This window comes from Lutzomyia longipalpis, chromosome 3 (genome assembly GCF_024334085.1).
Source record: "Lutzomyia longipalpis isolate SR_M1_2022 chromosome 3, ASM2433408v1".
Classification (NCBI taxonomy): Eukaryota; Metazoa; Arthropoda; class Insecta; order Diptera; family Psychodidae; genus Lutzomyia; species Lutzomyia longipalpis.
Window position 1 is genome coordinate 29,528,584 of NC_074709.1, and position 22,024 is coordinate 29,550,607.

At 31.6% G+C, this 22,024-nt stretch overlaps 2 protein-coding genes across 19 annotated transcripts; one reads left to right on the forward strand and one right to left on the reverse strand.

Moving 5' to 3' along the window:
- Positions 1-202: 202 nt before the first annotated feature.
- On the reverse strand, positions 203-2,402 carry LOC129793760 (protein jim lovell-like). Its single transcript, XM_055834033.1, has 2 exons — positions 1,720-2,402; positions 203-1,111 (listed from the first exon to the last, which is right to left on the reverse strand). Exons 1-2 carry the CDS (start codon positions 2,252-2,254, stop codon positions 432-434), a joined length of 1,215 nt encoding a protein of 404 aa, XP_055690008.1. The 5' UTR covers positions 2,255-2,402; the 3' UTR covers positions 203-431.
- Positions 2,403-2,992: 590 nt separating this feature from the next.
- On the forward strand, positions 2,993-21,984 carry LOC129793764 (calcium/calmodulin-dependent protein kinase type II alpha chain). Of its 18 annotated transcripts, none has more exons than XM_055834056.1 (17): positions 2,993-3,170; positions 5,425-5,563; positions 5,631-5,725; positions 5,794-5,853; positions 5,914-5,968; positions 6,657-6,982; positions 8,110-8,204; positions 8,275-8,397; positions 8,480-8,563; positions 8,657-8,699; positions 10,451-10,540; positions 11,948-12,004; positions 12,650-12,769; positions 16,536-16,611; positions 16,689-16,783; positions 16,855-16,969; positions 17,117-21,984. In XM_055834056.1, the coding sequence occupies exons 2-17, from the start codon at positions 5,499-5,501 to the stop codon at positions 17,256-17,258; spliced, it is 1,641 nt and encodes a 546-aa protein (XP_055690031.1). In that variant the 5' UTR covers positions 2,993-3,170; positions 5,425-5,498; the 3' UTR covers positions 17,259-21,984. The 18 variants fall into 18 exon arrangements, with proteins under 18 accessions (XP_055690031.1, XP_055690028.1, XP_055690034.1 ...); XM_055834053.1 differs by having other exon boundaries at positions 2,999-3,170; positions 10,421-10,540; XM_055834059.1 differs by lacking the exon at positions 12,650-12,769 and adding an exon at positions 13,920-13,982 and having other exon boundaries at positions 2,999-3,170.
- The last annotated feature ends 40 nt before the right edge of the window (positions 21,985-22,024 follow it).

The window sequence follows — 22,024 nt, forward strand, 5'->3', positions numbered from 1 at the left end:
AATGGTTGGCCGGGATCATCAGCATCAGGGTCATCATATTCACATGTTACATTAGCCAGGGGACAATCTGTGTGTGTTTTAGAGAGCATAAAGCAAGCCATGAGACAAATCTTTCTTTAACTGTTTGAGTAGAACAAGAAACCTCCGCCATTTTGTATTTGAAAACTCCCCAAAATGGCGCCCTTAAGTCAAACAACCGCCATTATTGTTTATTTTTTATAGTATTTTCATTCTTTGGAAATCCATCGAGTCTATTTCACACACGGGAGGTTTTACAGTCCTACAAAATATCACGTTGAAAGGACACAAAAAGTATAATAAGGATTAATTATAGAGATAAATATATATATTAAGCTTTGACAAGAGTTTTTTCTTTAAATCATTTTTTTTCTTTTTGGACTAGCTTCCTAAAAACAGCTGCTGGCGTTGCACTATCGATCACTCCGAATCCTACTGAGGCGCTTCTTCTCTGCCGCCTGCCTGAGTTGCCTTGGCATTGGGAAAGAGGATTTAATGTCCCAGCGCTTCATCCAGTTGCGTAGCGTCTTTCGGGGCACCTTGTGGATCTGACTAGCTCTGTAAATGGATTCACCAGCTTTGACATTCATCAGTGCTGCCCAGAGGGCGTCTATATTGTAGGATCGTGGCTGATTGCCGCGTGGATTGCGCAAAACAAAAGCCTTTGGTGGTGAACATGGGGGCTCCTGCTTAATTGTTTGCTGACCCTTTGAGAAGGGAATTAATGGCGGTAAGTCCATATCTTCACTCTCCTCAGCATCAGATGAGGCATCATCTTCTCCATTGATGGCCTCATCATCCTGCCGCAGTGGATCCTCGAGATTCGGCGAACAAATGATATTTTCGCAACTTTCCACGGATGATGCCCTCCCAGAACGTACACTAATCGACATACTCTTGCTGTTGTACTTTAGTGATGGCGGCAGGAGGTGCCTCATAATGTCCTCGGACTCATCTTCCACCTCAATAGTGGGTATATCACCATCGTTACGCCCCATCGACAGTTGATTGTAATTTTCAAATAGATTCTCATTCGATATCACACGGATTGTGCCACACGACGGGGGTGCCTCCGATGGTGGCTGGCTGTTGTCTGTGGACAAGAAAGAGAATAAGACACATTAAGGTGGTGTCTCTGAGAATTTGAAACGCGAGAGAGAGTTTATTTGAAAATTACAAATCAATCTGTTCGAATAGTGCGAAAAAAATCAATTTAAATTCCGATTTTTTTTATTAATTTTGTTTGTTCTAAAATTTTTCCCGCGTCCTCCCTTTCTATGTATGTGGCGGCGCTGTTATCAGTAAAGGGAACGCGAAATCAGCAGCGCCTCTTGCGATAGCACAGAAAAATAGCAAAATGTTTCCTTTTGTGTTTTTCTCATTTTTCTTTGGATTTTCTTAAGTTTCTTCGTGTTTTTGAGTATTTTTTGTAATAAAAATAGCACGTGAAGTGTTTAATTTTGCTACGTGTTGTGTGAAACCTGTAAAACAGATCAATTTTGCAGGGAAATACCAGACTTACGACCTTTTCTTGTTTAGCCCTTGATATGTATATAACTGTGCTATTCTTTTCTTCGAAAGAATCACAGCTAAAAGGCGCTCTACCCGCTCTACCAATAGAGCGCCCCCACAGAAAATCAACAATGAAGAAAATAGAAGCTTCAAAGATGCAGAAAGAAAAGAAATATCCCAAAAACTCACCCGTTTTACTCTTGGATGCACCATCAGTGTCCATTGAGGTGTCCAAGAGGCGGGTAATTTCACTGGTGTCAACAACCGGAGATACATCCGGACTACTCTTGAGGTACTGCTCGTCTGTCTTTGGTGTCTCCTCTTGCGTTTCCTTTGCATCTGTCACTGTATTGAGATATAGGGCAGCATCTGCACCACAGAGTCCCCGTATTTGGAGCATTTCGGCGCATTTTATGAGATCCGGAAGTCCAGCTGAACTCACATTGACCTCCCCCTTGTACATAAAGTCAACGAGTGCCTGAATTTCCCACAGCTTTATGTCTCGCGGTAGTATGATGATGGGATGCTTGCAGGGATTCTCCCCAAGGAGGGCCTCAAAGTACGTGGAGCATGCTGCCAGCACGAGGCGATGGCAGTGCACCTGATGACCCTCACAGGCCAGCGTTACATCCACAAATCTCTGGCCGGCAAGCATCTGCGGGAAGGCCGCCCCCAGGCTGCCGAGGTGGCTGTTCCAGCGGATACAGAACTGCTGGTTATTCATGACACTCTTTACCCAATACTGTTTCACGGAATTGCAGCACGCGGTCACTCACGGGGGCACCATATGGCCAGGAAGAGCCACAGAATACAACCTTTCTGGCGTCGGATTGTGTTTGGACAGCTTATACTTTGCAATTGGGTCACAAAGCAATGTGGTGGCGCCACTGTAGTACGCGCGATTTGGACGTTTTTCAAAATCTTTTAAAGATTTTTTTTAAAAGATCTTTTAAGATTCAATAATTTGGTTTAGTTTGTTCTGAAGTTTCTCTCTTATTCGTTTGCTTTTTCAATATTTTTCCTTCTTTTGCTTTTGCTGCAGTTTATTTTGATTTTGAATGGAATTTGTTTATTTTCTGGCCGATAATTCGATTCTTATTGGACCGTTCTTCAGGGCGTTGAAGGTTTCTTAATTTATCACCTTTATCAGGAATTAAAGCCTAAATATTTCTCATTTAAGTTTTTAGAGAATCTAAATTAATTTGATTTGATAAAAGTTGTTTTTCTTAAAAGTATTTTTTAATCTCTTTTTGCCTGCTCTTAATTTTTACATTGCTTGAATATTTCCCAAGATTTTTCATTTATCAACTACAAATTCCTAATTATTCAAAATATCCACTACTTCTCCAGAATTTCCAACCGATGGCACATACAGACAAACTGTTATTCCGCCATCTTTTTTTGCCGTTCAAAGATAAATTGATTTGTTGCCCAAATTATGTGGCTCCATCTTCCGTGAAAATGAGGAAATTTTGACGCTGTCCGTGTGATTTTTTGAGACACTCAGTTTGTTGCATCTCCCGCGAGAAAAGTTGTGGTGGAAAATTTGTGCAGAACATCCTCAGCTGTTTTTTCTGCGTCGCAAAGTTTATTTCCAAAGACCGCACATTGTAGCAACGTCGAGAGATCTTTCCCACCAGGTGATTGATTACCTCTATAAATACATTTTCTCATCAGCAGCTACATTGGCCCACAAAAAATATTTCTTAATTTTCCATTTTTCCTCAAAGTCTCTCTTTTTGAATTTATATAAAAATCCTTCTCTGGGAGGTTTTTTTTTTAGTTTTCGCACGTCTTCGTACGCGATCGATGAGCCGTGAAATGTGAATTTATTTCGGGAAGTTTGAGGGGGAAATATATATGTATTTTTATGAAGGTGAAAATTTCCTTTGGGTAGAAAAGTGTGGTGGCAATTTTATGTGTGAGACCGTCTCTCCCTGTTAGAATGGGGTCAAGTGGAAGGAGGCCCCCACAGGTCCCTCGCGAAAGATGGAGACATGCGTGTTAATGATTTTTTGGCGGGCGCAAGCGCTTCGATCAACCCGACATCTTGCGGGAAAATAATTCTATAAAAATTTGGCTCTTGTGACTAACTTCACATTACACAAAAAAATAACTTTTCTCTGACATTTTCAAAAGGGCGTGTGTGTTTCAAATTACTCCCTAAATGAATGTTTTATATTGATGCCCAATGAAGACCTATAGGTTTTTTATTGCTCCACTGACCTAGACACAGAGGATGAGTATCTATTTCAGTTACAACATGATGCACTAGAAACTTTCTACATGAATTATAAAATGAATTTTAAATGAGATTCTTAATTGTTGAAAATTTCTTTTATAAGGACGCTTAACATTTATTAAGAAAAGTTTTTCTTTAAGATGCTTAAATGTTTAAAATATTTAGTTTTTCTTTTGAATTTTATTTCTTTAATTTTTTTTAGAAGAGAAATTAAAATTTTGCAGTAATTGCTATATTGGAAAAACTTCCCAAGAAACAATGATCAATTCCTAACCTAATTGTTATAAAAAAAAATTTTTTCTATTCTTTTAAAATGAATATGGTTTTTTTTAAATATTGAACCGGTACATTTATTAAATTTTTCAAGGGGGAAATAAAACTCATCTCCTTTCATTTCCTCATCCCACACCCCCATCCCTTGTGGAAAAGCCACCCCCACCCGTCAATTTCCTTCTTGACATTTAATAAGATAGTGTCATCGCCTCCTTCGCCGCAATGGTAGCCTTTTTTGCTCCTTCCACTGCGCATCCTCCATTGTTGTTGTGTCGTGTGAAGTTCTGTGCTACTGAAAAGTGTTAAGAGCAACCCCTAAAGGTGCTTTTGTGACTTTCTCCTGGGAGAAAATTACCACAAAAAATTGCGAATTAATCTACATTTAGGCGCAACAAATAGGAATTTTTGCAATTTTTACATGAGAATTGCATACATTTAGGGGCTCTGAAAAAGTATCTTCAAGAGAACCTCCCCTTGAATTGCCTATTTAACAGGAGCTTGTGGTGAGTGCTAATTTGTTTGCATGCAATGTCTTCTAATTTGGGTGTCTTCCATCTGGGCCGCAGAGATTTTCCTCAGGTGTTTAGGAAGGTTTTGTGTGGAGACCAATGGGGGGGCTCATGGAACCCCGGGGGGAGGCATTACTTAAACATTCACTCACCGGGTGGCGCTCTTGTAAATCGATTTCAATCATGCGCCAACTGGCACGTGAGACTCATGCGCGGTTTGACCGTTAGAGGGACAACAAGTGGGCGCACAAGTGGCGACAACTTGTCTAGAAAATCTTCAACTTTCCTTAAAGATTTTTTTTTTATTTATTTGATATTTCTATTAATTAATTTATTTGGGATAGTTTTTCTTTTAATTCTTCGTTTTTTTTTCTTTTATTTTATTATTCTAATTTTTTTTTGTTTTTTCAAAAGAAAAACTTAACATTTGTGTTGAGATTTTACTTAACTTTAACGATAATTTTGAGCGAAATAATGTCATTTCTTTTATTTTGACATTGAAAATCTGACAAGAACGGCAAGTGATGTGTCAGTGATGTTTAAGGCCTGTTTGTACCTCGTTAAAGTATAGAAATATAGCAAAAACAGAAAAATCTCTTGAGATTCTCATCGAAAGACTGAAAATTGTTAAATAGATCAACATTTTGTATTCATAAAACTTAAGAAAATTGCGATCATAAATTACTTAAAACTTCCATACGATCGTATCTTGCTAAAATAATGTGTCCCAATGTCTATGACAGTCTTTTGACAGATCTGTCAGAATGCTAATTTTGCTGAGTTAGGTATATTATAAAATTTTGAATTTTTTTAACGACTAAAATGGAGTGTGCAAGTTTTTGCTTATTTATTATCTTTTTATTTCTTCAGAAAATCTCTCGAGAAGTTGAGAAAAAGTGATCCAAGTGTCACCGCCAGTTAATCACGCGTCTGCCGCCGTCGCAATGGCTGCCCCGGCGGCCTGCACGCGCTTTTCCGATAATTATGATATAAAAGAAGAGCTTGGAAAGTGAGTAATCTTGATAATTTCTTTGGTAAACTAAATTTTTAAAATCATTTTTTTTGTTGCACAATAGGGGCGCCTTTTCAATCGTCAAGAGATGCGTTCAAAAGTCAACGGGTCTGGAATTTGCTGCTAAAATAATTAATACGAAGAAACTCACGTCACGAGGTAAAAATTTAATTAAATTCAATATTTTTGTAGCTTTTGTGAGTAAAAAAAGAATCTATTTTATTTAGATTTTCAAAAACTCGAGCGAGAGGCTAGAATCTGTCGAAAACTCCAGCATCCGAATATAGGTTAGGACTCAATGAATTTTAGAAGCTTAAAATCAATGCTAAAATTTGAATTTTTTCCAGTACGACTCCATGATAGCATACAAGAGGAAAACTATCACTATCTCGTGTTTGATCTGTAAGTATAAGCCCACTTTCATGACACTTGTGGAAATACAGATTACCTCCGAAGAAACTAATGAAATTTCGGCCAAAACGTTATCTAGCGATATTTTCCCGAAAAATTATTGAAATACTTAATTTTTTTTCTATTATATTTATTCTTTCAAAAATTTTTTATCAAGAAAATCAACTTTGTTACTTTTGTGTCCGTTTCACGACAAAATTATTGCTTTTTTCCTAAAAAACCAAATTTTTCGATGCTTTGAATAATTGAGGTTATGTCGCTTCTTTGATTATTTTGAATTGGATTCAATTAATTGAAACTTTGAATAAATTTTAAGTATATAAAGGTTTTGAAAGACATTTCTGTAGGCTTTGGATTCGTAAAAAAAATTCTTCGAAGCTTCCAATAATCGAATATTTATCGAATTTTCGAATAATCGATTCTAATTCGAATAGTCGAAGCATATTAACAACATTTCTTGCTTCAAATTCAATCAATTGAAGCGTCCGAATCGTCCATGTTTAAATGGAAAGTTCTTTAACGATTTAAGACTCTTAACCAACTTGGACAATATTATTAAAATTCCTAAATAACTTTAAAAAAAATGGGAATATAGCGCTAGATAAAGAAAAATAGTAAGAAAGTGAGAAAGAAAATGGCTTGAATTTTAACTCAAAACAAACAAAAAATGCTGTAACAGCGTAACAGGAGGTGAACTATTCGAGGACATCGTGGCACGCGAGTTCTACTCAGAAGCAGATGCGAGTCACTGCATCCAGCAAATTCTCGAATCTGTGAATCACTGCCACCAGAATGGGGTTGTGCATCGTGACCTCAAGCCGGAGAACTTGCTGCTGGCGAGCAAGGCGAAGGGAGCCGCCGTGAAGTTAGCCGATTTTGGTCTCGCCATCGAAGTTTCGGGCGATCAGCTGGCGTGGTTTGGGTTTGCCGGTACGCCCGGCTACCTGTCGCCTGAGGTGCTGAAGAAGGAGCCCTACGGCAAGTCCGTTGACATTTGGGCCTGCGGTGAGCACCATACATCTCAAAAAAACACACCCTCCTCTTTTTTTATTTTTACAATTAACCTAAACCCCGAAACCCCCGAAAAAAAAGCCTCAGAAAAAATTCAGATTAGATCCTTTCGGTCTTTGGCCCAAATTTCTCGTACACAGTTTGCTATTTTATTTTTTGAATATTTTCAATTTTTAACGTTCTTCTTGGGGTTTCTTATAACGGAAAGAATAGGAGTTAGAATGAAAATTTGGGGTCCTCAGAGTAGCCATTCCATAGAGAGAGCATAAACGGTGTACAGACTAATTTTGGCCATTGACTTTAACCGGCCTTGCAAGAAAACCTTAACACACTGTAATTTTCAGTAGAATGCACACAAGAATTTTTTCCTCTTGTCTCTCTTTCTCTTAACTTTTCAAAAAAGAAAAGCAAAAAACCCAAGAAACACTCAACTGTTAAAATAAAAAAAAAAAACTTCTTTTGAGTAAAGAAAAAATCTGAGGACATTTTGTAGGAATTTTTTTAAAAGTTATTTTGCAAAAGAAATTTCGCTTTTTTTATACTAAAAAAATTCTTTTTGAGGGTAAAAAGTCTTTTGAAAATTTTTATTAGTTGAACTTTACCTGTTTCTTGGGTTAATTAAATAATAAAAAAAAAAATCAAAAGAACCTCCGCTAACCTCTCCCTTCAAAACAATACTATTGTGTGTAGAATTTTGTGCAAAAAAATTTCCCTCCCGGAATTGTCTCTCAGAGCGGTTAAAATTTAAAATGAAAGTTGCAAAATAGTCACATATTGGTAACAATGTGTGACCAAATCGATCGCTGTGAGGGACAGTCCTTGTGGATGAGGAACAGACACTTACTTAGTAGTTTTGTGAGCAAACATTAGAAACATTTGGTAGTTGATGATGAAGCGCTTCACGGGATTTCCATCGCTTGTGTCGCCAGCTCAACGACCCGGATTTCAACGCTCCCCGATGGAGAGAAAACCAAAAAAAAATCTGTAGAATGTTTGGCCTAGAGTGTAGTGCTTTATGTGTTTAACACTTGGTTGTTTCTCACTCACGAGCACAGCACTAATTTGTTTCTTTCTTATTTCCTTTCTTATGAATTTCTTTGAAAAAAAAAACAAAAAAACAGGCGTCATCCTATATATCCTGCTTGTTGGCTATCCGCCATTTTGGGATGAAGATCAGCATAGGCTGTATTCTCAAATTAAGGCAGGAGCCTATGATGTGAGTTTATCTTACGTTTGAGGGGGAAAAAAGTCAAGCCTTTGGATTCTATATTGTGTATACATTACAGTACCCATCACCTGAATGGGATACAGTAACGCCAGACGCCAAGAATCTCATCAACCAAATGCTTACCGTGAATCCTCATAAGCGTATTACAGCTAGTGAGGCACTTAAGCATCCCTGGATCTGCGTATGTATCTCTTTTTTTTACGTTTTTTAGTGTTTCTGTTTTATCTAAATTAATTTTCTTGGGGTATTTTACATTAAAACAGCAACGAGAAAGGGTGGCATCAGTCGTACATCGGCAGGAGACTGTTGACTGTCTCAAGAAATTCAATGCAAGACGCAAATTGAAGGTAAATTTTATTGAATTTATTCATTTTTTTTAACATTGAAACGAAGAAGAAGAAAATAAAGTCACTTAACCTAACTTTTCAAAACTCCTTTAGGTCGCCATCTTAACAACTATGCTCGCTACTAGAAATTTTTCGAGTAAGTATCCCATTTGAGATTTTCTTTTCTTTTAAATTTATTTATTTAAAATTAGATAAAGAAAACTATAAGAAATCCCACTCTAGATAAAAAAAAAAGTGCCACAAAAGAGGCGCAAAAATTTGTTTTTTCTTTGTATCTCTACCTCTGTCTGTCTTGCCTATTTCTTTGCCATTGAAAGAAAATATAAATCCTTTATTTTTGTTTAAAAAAAAAGAGAAAAAGTTTTACAAACAAGATAAGAATTAAAATAGAAACTTTATCACATAACAACTCTGTACCGAACCAAAAAAACTACCTCCTCCTGTCAATTCTCTAGAAAGTGGTAAGCAGAATATTTCTTTAATTTTTTTCCTCTATGTTTCTTTCCGTTCTAACTCAAAATCTCCTTTTTCACAATTTATTTCTTCATTTTTATTTATTTCTTTTTTTCTTAAATTTCTCCTTTGATCTTTTTGTCCGTTTTATGGGTTTTATATTTGTTTTCTTTTTTTTTCTCAACAAAAAACCCTCTCATCGCCATTTTGCAATCCACCGCAGCTTTTGTCTCTCTCTTTCCCTTTTATTTTTCTTTTAAAAATGAAAAAATGGTGTTTTTCGTTTCTTTTTTCTCTCTCTCTTTCTGCTCACCTTTTTGTGTTTTCGCTTCGAGATTGCGTCCAACAAAATATAATAATTCCATTCCAAGCTAGTCTGTTGGATTCAATAAAATGCATTTTATCCTCACTGTGTCACATAAATTATATATAGGAAGAAGGTGATTATTAGAAGAAAGCAACATTATTACTCTTTGGGACATTGTCACGAATATTAATATAATTTTTAAATCTTTTTTGAAAATTACTTTTTTTTTTAATATTTTGAATTTTTTTTTCAAAATAAAGATATTTTTCAATTAAAAATATTTTAGTATTCTAAGTATTTGACAATAGTTAATTTGTGCTTACTGGGTATGTTTTTTTCTGTTTTCTTGTAAATATTTCAATAAATTTCCTCGTTTCACCCAACTAGCAATGTTGCTTTCATAGAAAAATCAAAATGGCCGTTTTGAAGTCATTTTTCAGCGTCCAAATGTCAAAAATTTACTAAACTTCAGCAATTTTTTGACATTTGAACGCCATTTTTTATATTTTTTAAATTGTTTTTTTGGGTACATTAAATACCAAAAATGAAGCCAAAGTGGACACCTAGGAGAAACAAAACATTATACATTACATTACATTTTATATAAATAGGATTATATATTACATATATATCTCTCTCTATCTATCTCTCTATCTCTCTGTCTCAGCTTCCTAACAGAGCAACTATCGTGTTTGTTGTTACGTTGGGTTCAAATCCGATTTTGATATTTTTCTCATGTTTTTTTGTCTTAAGTTTTTCTTTTAAATTCAAAAAGAGTTTTATCGTTTTTTTCACATCTTTTTTGTTGTTTAAATTCATAATATCAAAATTTTGCTAATGTGTCTGTTTCGAAAGATTTTTAAAAAAAGAAAATCAAATTAAAAAAGTTTTATATTTTCAATTTGCAAAATTTTTCAATTAATTTTTGTTTTGATCTTTATTTATTTATTTTTTAAATTTTTCATCTTCGTTTTCACATTTATAACTAAAGAAGAAGATGAAGAAGGAGAAAAGAAGAAATTCTTCTCATGTATCTGTGTACATATTTATTTTCAACTAAAATCTCACTTATATTTCTTCCGATTCCAAAAATGTGGGCGTGAACGTGAAAAATGCGGCGAATGAAGGCAAAAGCATGATCACGAAGAAAGGCGAAGGGTCTCAAGTCAAGGAATCAACTGACTCAAGTACAACAATCGAAGATGATGACGTTCGAGGTGAGAGAATAAATTGATTACGAAAAATTTCTCATATTATCTGCAAAAATCTTTCATTTGCATTGTGTTTGAATGCTAAAAAAATCATTTCTGTGTGATCTTTTTTTCTCCATAATTCTCTTCTAATGACATTTCTATGGAAAATTCATTTTTATTTTTGGCATAAAGTAGTTTTTTTTTGTTACTATATGGCGACCATTTTGTTACTTTGTGCTAATTGGGAATCCTTTAACAAAAATTATTTTTACAATGAAGGAAAGAAATGATTTTTTGGATTTTTTTAAATCAATTTTTTAAATAATAAAAAAAAATAATTTTCCATGTAAATGTCACTTGTATAGAGTAAATAAAAAACTTTTCGAATTCTTTAATTTCTTGTAAATCATGTCTATAACTTTATTTCTTTGTAATCTCACGGCCATTGTCTCTGTTAGTGCTTTTTCTCAATTTTTTTCTCCATTTCTTTTCCCTTCTCCATCATGTTCTTCCTATACAAATTAACCACTTTTTTCCATATAAATAAACGAACCTTCTTTTCTCTATGAATGTTTTCTTAATAATTCTCAATTTTCTTATTAAATATTAAAATATATAATCATTATTTACTTATATTTAAAAAAAAATCTATTTAAGTGTAAATCTTGAGCAATATTACGAAGAAGGTTTATGTAAAATCTCTGAGTTAGAAATTCTTAAAAAAAATGTGTCTTCGACATTCAGAGACTTCCTGTGTTAATTCACGTATTTATATTCATTGCTTTGTATTTTCATTGATTGTTTAATCTCACAAATTGTGTTCCATCCCCATCTACATTTTTGGAAAAAAAATCACGAAAATTATGAGATCTGCCCGACCGAAAATATTAGGTCAATCGTAAAAATTAATTTATGATAATTAAATTAATTTCACAAAAATTATGAAAATATCTCTCTCATAATTTTCGTAAAAAAACTAATTCGTTTATTAAGGTTTTCCCTGAAATTGCTATAGAGTTGACAAACAGCGCCTCTGTATTTGCCTGTTGCGGTGAATTCTGAAAGTTCAACATTTTATGGCAAAGAGGGTGTTTGACCCCTGATTGCTATAAAATTAAAAGCTTCGGAAATTCATCACAGAAGGCATAGCTGTGGCGCTGTTTGCGCAGATTTATAGCAATTCCCGGGTTAACCATAATGCTGTGTCTCTGCCATAAAAACTCATTATGTTTCATTCAAATGATATAAAAAAGAATTATTAACGTATTGATTTTGCCTTTTCATTTTTAATTTAATTCTTTTAACCATTTTCTTTTCTTTTTTTTTCTTAAACTGCATATTCTCTGAATATTCTCATGTGCACACAAAAACCTGAAAAAAATGCCACTAAATTGATAAAAAAAACGAAAAAAAATAAATTCACATGTAAAGAAGATAAAAAGGGAGGCGTAGATCGCAGCTCAACCGTTATTGCCAAAGATCCTGAAGGTAAAGAAAAAGCTGAATTTTTCTTAAGTTTTTTTCCACACACCTTTTCTTGCTCCTTGTTTTCTGTCTCTTTCGTTCTCCTTTTCTTCTTTAATTTTCTCTTTTTAATGTTTCACCATACACCCCACACAAGTGGCAAGAAAAGCGCAAAAAGAAGGGCATTTTGGAGTTAATTCCATTTGTTTCATTCAAGACGGACATTTTAGCAAAAAGAATGAATAATTGGATGAGATTGCGGAAATAAGAAAAAAATACATAATATTTAAAAATTGAAAAATAAATTATTAAATTAATAATAAAAATATAAATTCTTTATTTTCGCAATCTTCCAAAACATATCGGACGAAAATATTTAAAATAAAATTTAACCCATTTACACACACCTGGAATGACGTTTGAGGCAGATTAACATTATACAGTGAGCTAAGAAAGTTAAGAAGCTGCACATTTTTTTCTTTCTTAATTTTATTATCCTCTGTAAACTAATGCTATTGAGAGTTAATAATTAAGATAAAAAAAATAAAACAAGAAATATTGCATTAGAAGACATTTTTGATAAAGAAATCGAACGAATTTTTCTTATTTCGGTTTTACGGCAAAAACAAAATGAAAACCAATAAACAAATGATAATAACATGGGAGCAGCGCCACCATCGCCGACATCAGCGCCACCAGAAGCTCCACAGCGCCTCCACAATCTCGTGGCAGCGACCGTAACAAAGGCAGCTCAGAGGCCCGGAGCCGATCTTCTTCAATCCGTTCAAGGTGTTTTTTCGCCTCTCTCTCTCGCGCACGGCCGAGTTTTGTCTTTTACTCGCTTCCACGGACGCCATTTTTGTTTTATGTTTGCCTTCTATACTTAATAACTATTCTTTTTCTTTTTAACTTTTCAATATTAACAAAATATTTATTTATTTATTTTTCTTTCTGTGTGTATTTTATGCTTTTGTTTTCAGGATTTGTTCTTTGTTTATCTTCTTCGTATTGTTAATTTTTTTTAAATATTTTTTAACATCTTTCTATTTACTCTCTCTTTCTCTATTGTTGGCAATTTGATGTTAATTCTTTGACAGTTCTTTTGACAGTTCGTTTAACAATTCAATATTCTTCAATCTTTTGACACTTCAATTCTTTTTAGATTCTTATCTGTTTTCTTTTATTCAATCCAAAAGACTTTCTTGAGCTTTTTTCGCTAAAAGTTAAGAATAAGAGAAATCCCAAGATTTGAGGTTAAGGCAATAAAGCAAGCCTTCACGATGCAAAAGGCTGCCAATGAATGAACATCAATTGCTTGGTTTTTGGTATTTTGCTTTACACCCGGAGCGTGTTTCTTTATAACATTATGTGTAGGAGGGGGTAATCGTCGTGGGGTTAGATTTTTACAGACTCCAAAATACAGAAAACAAAACGAAAAAAATCGTTGAATTCAAAAATGGAGGCGCTGAATTGAGTAAAAAATACAAAGAAAAATTTAAAGAATAAAAATTTTCATAGAGGACTGTGGGTACGTTGAGTTGACATGCGAGGACGATGACTATGACTATAGGTGGAGCCACCTAGATGAGTCAACTGATAGAGATAGTTGGGACACGGGAGTTGGTGAGTTGGCTCGCCGACCCAAGACACACACTAAACTTTATTTTCCTCTTTTTAGTTGTAACGTTTTACACAAAAATATCCAAACATTACAGAGGCCACAAAATGTATATTTGCAGCTAGATTTATGCTAACAAAAAGTATATTTATAGAATTATTTATTAATGGAAAAACAATACACAATACAGACTTTAATACTATACTACTACAATTATCTTTGCGATTAGATAATTTGTTTTTTTTTGTTTGTTGTAAAACTGAAAAAAAAACACAAAAATCTAAACAAAACTGTAATTAACATTCAAAAACTAATGTATAGACATACGGATTGTGTGTCCGGCCAAGGCATGTCATCAACTATCTACTAACTCTCAGTGTTCAGGTATGTTTGACATAAAAACAACAACAAAAAATAATCTTCAAAGTTGGTCACCGTTTCTGTTTAATTTTCTTAGTGATTTTGTTGGGATTTTTAATGCTTTTTAAACGGATAAAATATATTTAGCATCATTAGAATAAATTTTTATTAGAATATTCACTTGAAAACAATAAAGTTGCACTTTGCTACACTAAACTAACCTCAATATTATTTTAAATTATAACGGTTTTGGTTCGTGTCTTGAATAGCAAAACAAAGAATTTTTTACCAGCATAATTCAGTAAATTAGCATGTTTTAGCATCAAAAATCCCAACAGGAATCTCTCAGTCGCCGAAATGTTAATAAATATAATACATTATTGGCTCATTTATTTAACCAAAAGTAATATTACATGAGTAATGAAATATGTGTTGAAGCTAGTCGTAGCTGAGTTGCGAACCCCACGACACAATGTCTCGTTATATATATTTTTTAAAACAATAAATTGGCAAATTGTGTGAGCAAAATTTATTTATTTATTTTATCTTTGGGTTTGGATAATGGAGACACGTCTCGCGTTCCAAAATTCGGGATGGAATTGTGAGACTGAAAATTTATTAATTAAAAATAATAAATATTTTTTAAGCTAACAAATAAGACTTTTCCAAAATGTATCCAACCCCCTTTTTATTTTATCCAAAAAACTAAAACTAAAACTCACATTCCCCCTTTCGTGAGCAAAACCACCCCCCGTGTAGGGCATGCAGTCCGGATTTTGCATGAAAGGTAGCTGCAAGACAAAATAAAAAAAAATGAGAACGTTTTCTTTGACAAACGACATCCATTTTGAAAAAAAGCACATTTTGCACAAGAAATAGTTTTTCTGTTTATTTATTTTTTGGAATTTTTACCTCCATGTTCGTCCCCTGCATTGAGTTTTTGTTTGATTTGCTGCATCTGAAAAATGCATTATAAATAAATTTCTGTGCAAGAATTTTAGCAATAAAAAAAGAAACACAAAATAAAAAAAATTCCGTACCACAATTCCATCTCTTAACCCTCACACTTTTTATTTTAAAATAAAAGAAAATATTTTGAAAATAATAAAAAATATTTTCTCATTTTATTTTACTTTTTTTGCAAAATTTTTAGTGCCTATAAGATGATTCTTTTAAAGAAAATTCCCACTGCTGATTCCACCCAGAATTGTTAGTTGAGAATGATCCAAATCGGAGTTTTATAAAAATAAAGGAGTTTCATCACTAACATGTGGAAAAAATTATTATTTGTTAGACATTTAGGACACAGTTAATTCTTGTAGAGAAATAAAATTGAAGAAGAAACCGACAAATAAACTTTTTTTTCTTTGAGATTAGCTTGGAAAAATCGCCAAGGATTTATCATTAAACGTGGTTAATCTTTACCTGTTTTTCTCAGCTATTCCTTATGGAAAATAAAAAGTTTCTTTGGCAATTTATTCTTCTATTTTAATCCTTTGAAGGATTAAATGTTCCCTAACTTTTTCTTAAATGATATTGTTTCATATATCCATGAATAAACTCCTTTTTGATATTTTATTTTTTTTTATTTTAATATGCAACTAAAGGTCCGATTTGGGTCTTTCTCACCCACTAGAACTAAAAAAATATTTGTTTTTTGTGTGCTTTTTTAGTCTTTTCAGTTGAGCTTTATTTTTCAGTGATTTTTTTTTATGATTGTTTTGAGAAATAAATTTTTAATTTGTTACAAAGCGGTATTATACGTGAAATTTTTTACGTGACATGTAATAAAATGTTTGTTATAAAAATTACCCGCCTGGCCTATAGATTAATTACATTCTTTACTTGGTATAGTTTTGTTTTCATTCGTATTTTAATAATTTATTTTTAAACATATTGCTGACAAAGCACTGATATTATTGAAGCCTTGAAGGATTTTGCTGGCCAATATGGCCACTTCGGCTTTTTTTTAAATCCTGAAAGAATTAAAATGTATTTAAGATTTCGTGATAAATTCTACATCTGTGTAAAGGAAGGTTCAATTACTTAATATTAGTAGAAAGAAAACTTTCTTCAGAGAAAATTGATGTCAAATTTTTGAGATTAGAATCATTGATCCTCTAAAAGATAAAATATAAAAAATTGTCAGCCGGGTTAATGTCAAACGTAAATTACGTAATAATTTATTACAGCATCTAAAAATGGGAATTTTGCTATTAAAATTCATTTTCAAAGACTTAATTCAAATTTTTATTAATTACTGGAGAAAAATTAAGCACTTACTTGGTGTACGAATAATGATTAAAATAACTTAATAAAATTTAAATTTCTTGTGAACTAAAGATGAACCGCTTTAAAAAAACAACGACGTTTTGCTTTGAGTTTTCTACGGCTTATAATTTTTTTTCTTTGCATATTTCTTGTGTGTTTTTTTTTCTCTGTTGCGTTGGTTTTTTTGCAGCCTTTTTTTATGAAGAATTTTTAATATAAAACAGATAATTACATACCCCCACAAAAGCACAAGAAATATGATTTAGATTGAAACTAAATTAGTCCATTGTTCATTCTTTTTTTCAGCTCGACGACAGGAAATAATAAAAATAACTGAGCAATTAATTGAGGCAATCAACAATGGCGATTTCGATGCATACACGTAAGTTTTGCTTTTTTTTTAAATTCTTTTGCTTCTTTGATTTATTCTAATAATTGTTTTGATTTGTGTACGTTTAGAAAAATTTGTGACCCACATCTGACTGCCTTTGAACCTGAAGCATTGGGCAATCTTGTCGAAGGAATGGATTTTCACAAATTTTACTTTGAAAATGGTATGAAAATTATTTAAAAAAAAAAAGAAATTATTTATTTTATTTAATATAATTTCTCATTCAATAATCAGTCCTTGGTAAGAACTGCAAGGCAATCAATACAACCATCCTCAATCCACATGTTCATTTGTTGGGTGAAGATGCAGCTTGCATCGCATACGTTCGACTGACACAGTATATCGACAAGTAAGTTATTGTAAATAAAAACCCTTTTAAGAAGTTTGCAAAATTTTTGAGGTTAGCGTCACACTTCTCACATAGACGCCATTCTTGTTATAACTGTTATAAATCTTAATTTTTCACGTATTTCATTGATTTTTGCGTGAAATTTAGGCAAGGACACGCACATACACACCAATCGGAAGAGACAAGAGTGTGGCATAAGCGCGACAACAAATGGCAGAATGTTCACTTTCATCGCAGCACCGCAACAAACATTTCTGGTGCATCGCCATTTTTCTTCAATCCAAAATAAAGTGGAGAAAGTGTTGTGAGAACATCAAAAGGAAAAATGGCCGACGTTTGTTTTGTTTTTTTGAAAGAAACTCTGTGGGACTCTCAAATGCGTTAAGAACGCTGCTCTCTAGAACAAAAAAAAAGAAACAATTGAACCTCTCGTGATTTGCAGTCCGTTTGTGTTATTAAGGGTAAAAAGAAATGCGTTTTTTTTTTTTTTTGAGAAAATGGCGACAAATGGGCCATCCTTTTTTTGCATACTTATATACAAATTCGTATGTTGACTGACATAGAGAGAGATGTGAGATCCCACCCCCACCCCTTTGAGTGAGGCCCACTGGGACGCCATCTTGTGTGCATCAATACAACATGTCTTATAATCGTTATAAAAAATAGTAAGAAGATGAAAAATGAAGGAAACTCTTAAAGTGAATAAAACAAATGGAAACTCTTAAGGCTCTGTCGCCATGTTGGATTTTTTCATCTCCGCAACGCCTCCTTTGTTTTGTCACGTTTAACCTCAAAGACTGGATGGTTGGTTAAATAAAACAACAGGGTGTTATAACAGCAAGAAAAAAAAAACATAAGTAGATGGAAAATTCTTCAACATTGTGCGATAATCCATTTTAGATTTAAATTAATATGTAATAATATCAAAAATAATTTATCGAATGGAGTTCTTATTTATTATTTTTGCTCCACGAAGCACTCAAAATTCGATGAAGAATATGTATGAAACAAAGATGGCGGTGGAATGTTCAATTTTGTTATATTTTATAATTTTCAATGAAAAACTGTTATAATTTAGCTATTGAAATTATAAGATTAAAAGAAAAAGTATAAAAACAATTCAATTGTTAGATCAAGAAAAATTAAAACAAAAAATAATGTAAAAAAAGTATAAATATATTTATGTTTTTGTGGGGGAAGTATAATAGTTATTTAATAGATGATAAAATTGTAATACAATATAGTAATTATTATTAATTTTTTTTGCCATTTACCCCCTGATCCTCTCCCCCCAATCCACGATGCTATGGTGCTTTACTTATTTTTTTTCTTTTTTTTACAATCATGAGTTTGACTCATTTGTTTTTTTTTATTTAAATCTCAAGTACAATTTACATGTGATCTCCTTAATTTTATGTTCGTTTTTTTAATGTATTTTTTTTTTGACAGTGTAAGAAAAAAAAGATGACATTGAGATGGTTTTTAAAAGCTTTTCTTATCCTCTTTGTAAACAAAAATTGTTTTTTATTGTTGGTTAATATTATTATTCTATTTTTTCTGTGTAACAGATGAGAAACTCAAAAAAAAAATATTCTCAATTTTATTGCTTTATAAATTAATTATTTTTCTTTTAAAATATTAATTCAAAATAGTTCTAAAATTATTTGGGACTGTTTTATCGATAAATTGAGACTGTTCTTCATACCATACATACTATACTAAAAGTGAAGAGATTTAAGATGAATTTTTAAGTCAATTTAGTGAAATATTTTTAAGGAAATAATTCATCAATGAGTAATGTCTTGAAATTCATTTTGAACCACCTTCAAATAGCTTCAATTTCATGAGATTTCCTTGAGAAGAATCTGAAGTTTACCTTTTATCGATTAAGAATTGTTTATTTGATTGTATCTTAATTAAGAAAAAAAGGAGCTCGATTCTGGATAATCTTGTGGTTGACGTCACAATACGAAATCTTGGTTTTCTTGATTTTTTCAAAGTGAAGATTTCAAGATTTTCTTGATTACCGAATAGAAGGAATTTGACGTCAGAACTTGCCATTTATTTTTTTACAAAAAGTTCTAATAATAAAATAATAAGTAGGTATTGCAATAGTCATGATAATTGGTTCTATTTTACCACCAAAAAAATCCCTGAAATCATTGAAACTTGTTCTGATATTTCAATGATTTAAAGATTTTTATTGGTCACAGAATACAACTCAATGTTCTCTAAATATTTTTTTTTTAATTCTCCATTTTTGTAATTAATGTCGGAAGATAAATTTGTTGCAGTTGTTTTATCAATCTCTCAGTGTGTATTATATATTTTTTATACATAAATTTATATATTTCTAATTCTCTGTTTATTTGCAATAAAATAATTCTAGATTTTTGTTCTACAAAATATTATTTCTGTTGAACTTTATTAGCACCACAGTTGAAAGTAATGTTAATGTGGGGACGATTTTTTCTTCATTTGCAAATTGTAAATGATTTTATTTTTAAATTTATTAATTAATATGGTGAATTTTAATCACTGATTTTTTATTTAATACATAAAAAACAATTAATTGATAATTTATAAGAAAATGGCGGTTGTTGAAAGTAAACTATATTTATTGAAATACATATTATATTTAAACAAAAAAAATACAAATTTTTAGCCCTGATTGAGTTAAATATAAAAAAAAAATTAGTGAAAGGAAACGACTTTTTCATATAGTGAAATCACAATCATTTGTAATATAATTATTGTAATTTTCTCCTTTTAAAGTGAATGAAAAAAAAAAGAAAATTATAAAATATGAATTCTGATAGTAAATTTTTCAGGGTACTAATTAAATGAAAAAAAAAAAGAAAAATATTTGAAAGTGGATGTGAGGACATTTTGAGGATAAAAAAAAATATTTGTATTAATTGTATAGAATCTTCGACTATAAATTGTCGGCTTTAGGCATCCCGACAGGGACGACTTTTTGTACCGAGACTCATAAGAAAAAAAAGCGAGAATTCTTATGTTTAAATACTTGACTCATCTGCTTGAGAATTACGGCGCCAGCAAATTTTTTTGATGATAAAAAATCAAATTTCCGTAAAAAGAAAATTAAATCAGAATTTTGATTACCTTGGAAAGGAAAACTACGTTATTAACGGATTTATTTTGAATTTCTTTTGAATTTTTTTTGAATACTTTTAATATATTTCTTTGTCTAAATAAAATTAATTTCTCTTAAAAGAAAATTCATACATATGGCGCCAATTCTCTCATAATTTAGGACTTTTTGAGATCTTAAAAAAAAACCACTTTAAGCATAAAAATAATGAAATATTCATAACTTTTTGCATTTCCAGTCAGTGGACTGTTTTTTTCCCGACGAAGAAGAAGGAGAAGTTTAAACAAAGAAAAACTCTGTATGTGTGTGGAAATGGAAAAGCAAAAAGGAAAAGTTATAAAATTGATATAAAAAAAATCGCTGAGAATGAAATGGATATAAAATTAATCGATTAAAATTTGCCTTTCTCTTTCTCTCTCTATAAGTATTAAAAGAAAAATGATGAAAAAAAAAAAGAATTAACAATTAATAAAAAAAAAAATGATAAATCTAATAGAGGATGACATTAAATAATGAAGAAAAACAAGTAATATTAAATGGATGGTGTAAGGAGGAATAAAACAAGAAGTAATAAAGAAAACAGAAGAATAGCTAAAGAAAATTAAAAAGAAAATGTTGCGATATTGAGCAAAAACTTGAGGAAGAAACTACGAAGAATAGTGGTCGCCTAGAAGTCGTCTAGCGGTCGTCGAGAAGTGAAGTAAAGAAGAAAAAATTCTGAAATAAATTGACCATAGTATTGCTAGAAGGAACTATAAATTTAAATTTAAAAAAAAAATGAAAATGAAGAAGAAAAGATATTTGTAAATTCAGCGTGTGAGTTAGAATTTTTACAAAGAATCCATTGAGATTTAACTAAAAGACATAAATAAAAAAATTGATATAGAATATAAATGTGAGACTACACCCTCACTATGCCTTTTGTTTCCAAACTAAACTCTCTCTATTCTTTGTTTTTTTTTTTTTGATAAGAATTTTAACGGTAAAGAAATCATTTTTAAACTTCTATAAAGAAAAATTAAAAAAAGAAAAGAAATCATTTTCTTTTATTGCCTCTTCTTTCGATAAAATCGACCAAAATGGAATCTAAAAATAAAAGAAAAATATATTTAACAAACAAACAAAAATACTAATCTAAACAAAATGATGAAGAAAACCCATTATATAGATTCCCTAATAGAAAACATCCTCAAGAATTATTGAAAAAACTAAAATAAAACAATGTTTAAACAAAAATCTTTTGGACGAAAATATAAACACATACCTACTGTTTTTTGTTTGTTTTTGAAAGAAAAAAAAATTCAAAACCTCTAAGAAAAAAAAAACACTCAAAACGATGGATAAAAAATATCTAATGATATAGAAAATATTTAGGAAGATGAAAAATAAAGTAAAAAAAAAACATATAATGAAAAACAAGATTTATTATAACGCATATCCATGTCGTTTATTCTTCTTCTTTTTTACATATTCACGTATAAATATTTATTGAAATGAAATGAAGAAAAAAAACATAAAAAGAAGAAAAATAACTTTGAAAAAATATGAAAATGCAAAAAAAAAAATTGATAAACCCGAGAGTGGATTTGAGTTTTGACTATTTGTCCATCTCTGAAATATTTGTACCATCGTGTATGAAAGAAAAAAATAATAATTCAAAAAAAAAAGAAAATCTTTAAAAGAATTTAAGAAATAACACAAAAAGACAAAATTTCAGAGATAAAATAATTGGGATTTTAAATCTGCTTTCAAGAGTCCTAGCATTAAAGGAACAACAAAAAAAATGGAAATAAACAAAGATAATGTGACAACATGAACATAATTGAAACGAGATGTTATTGAATATTTATTGCTATTTATTAAAATAAATAAAAATATATGAAAGGAAATAACAAAAAAATATCTTTCTATTTTATTCGTATGATTTTTACCATCGCATC

Excerpts from the sequence above, each read along its gene's own strand:
- LOC129793764 (XM_055834053.1), top strand. The coding sequence starts at position 5,499 with ATGGCTGCCCCGGCGGCCTGCACGCGCTTTTCCGATAATTATGATATA. Across the intron at positions 5,564-5,630 it reads ATAAAAGAAGAGCTTGGAAA|GGGCGCCTTTTCAATCGTCA; the intron begins GTGAGTAATCTT and ends GTTGCACAATAG. Across the intron at positions 8,700-10,420 it reads CGCTACTAGAAATTTTTCGA|GCGTGAACGTGAAAAATGCG; the intron begins GTAAGTATCCCA and ends CCAAAAATGTGG.
- LOC129793760 (XM_055834033.1), bottom strand. The coding sequence starts at position 2,254 with ATGAATAACCAGCAGTTCTGTATCCGCTGGAACAGCCACCTCGGCAGC. Across the intron at positions 1,112-1,719 it reads TGCATCCAAGAGTAAAACGG|ACAACAGCCAGCCACCATCG; the intron begins GTGAGTTTTTGG and ends TCTTGTCCACAG.